Genomic DNA, 904 nt, shown 5'->3' with positions numbered 1-904 from the left:
GTGTGTGTGTGTGTGTGTGTGTGTGTGTGTGTGTGTGTGTGTGTGTAACAGCTGATCAAGCATCATAAATATTTATTAATCCTGATCAATCAGCTGATTGATTGTTGCTCGTTTGTGTTGAGTTCATGAAGCTGCTGATCATCACAGCATGGCCCCGCCCCCTCACCCTGCCCCGCCCCCTCTCCTCCCCTCAGAGCTCGCTCTCAGCATGGTTCTGCTGTGTTCTGGTTCTGTTCAGTAGAAGCATGATGTTCTAGTTGTTTTGGTTTCCTCTCCTCATGTTGTTTTCCTTCCTCTTTATGTTCACTTCCTGTTTCCTGCCACCATGTTTGCTCCTCCCCCCACCGCCTCCATCCACGCCTCCCGCCGCTCACAAACACAAACACACGTCGACCACAGGGTGAAAATTCCTTCCTGCAGGCCACCGTAGCCAAGCTGGGCCCGCTGCCGAGGATTCTGGGAGATATCTCTCGCTGTCTGGCCACGCCCACACCTGTCCATCAGCAGCTGCGCCGTTTCCAGGACAACAGCTCCGCCCACAACATGAGTGGCAGTGTGTCGTCAGGGCTGCAGAGGATCTTTGAGGACCCCGCCGACAGGTAACCAATCAGCCGACAGGTAACCAATCAGCCGACAGGTAACCAATCAGCCGACAGGTAACCAATCAGCCGACAAGTAACCAATCAGCCGACAGGTAACCAATCAGTCGACAGGTAATCAATCAGATGACAGGTAACAATCAGCCGACAGGTAACCAATTAGCCGACAGGTAACCAATCAGTCGACAGGTAATCAATCAGATGACAGGTAACAATCAACCGACAGGTAACCAATTAGCCGACAAGTAACCAATCAGTCGACAGGTAACAATCAGCCGACAGGTAACCAATCAGCCGACAGGTAA

The 904-nt window shown here is 51.9% G+C and overlaps 1 protein-coding gene across 1 annotated transcript in view; it reads left to right on the top strand.

Annotated features, from left to right (window-relative positions):
- The window catches only part of rasal2 (RAS protein activator like 2), a gene marked incomplete at its 5' end in the record, with an annotated part of 45877 nt that overhangs the window by 39099 nt on the left and 5874 nt on the right, over positions 1 to 904 (top strand). Inside the window, 1 exon segment of the mRNA XM_014027437.1 lies at positions 400 to 599. Coding sequence (XP_013882891.1) covers positions 400 to 599 — 200 coding nt within the window.

This window comes from Austrofundulus limnaeus, unplaced genomic scaffold (assembly GCF_001266775.1).
Source record: "Austrofundulus limnaeus strain Quisiro unplaced genomic scaffold, Austrofundulus_limnaeus-1.0 Scaffold649, whole genome shotgun sequence".
Taxonomy (NCBI): Eukaryota; Metazoa; Chordata; class Actinopteri; order Cyprinodontiformes; family Rivulidae; genus Austrofundulus; species Austrofundulus limnaeus.
The sequence above is the reverse complement of the archived record's forward strand: the minus strand, read 5'-3'. Positions and strand labels throughout refer to the sequence as shown.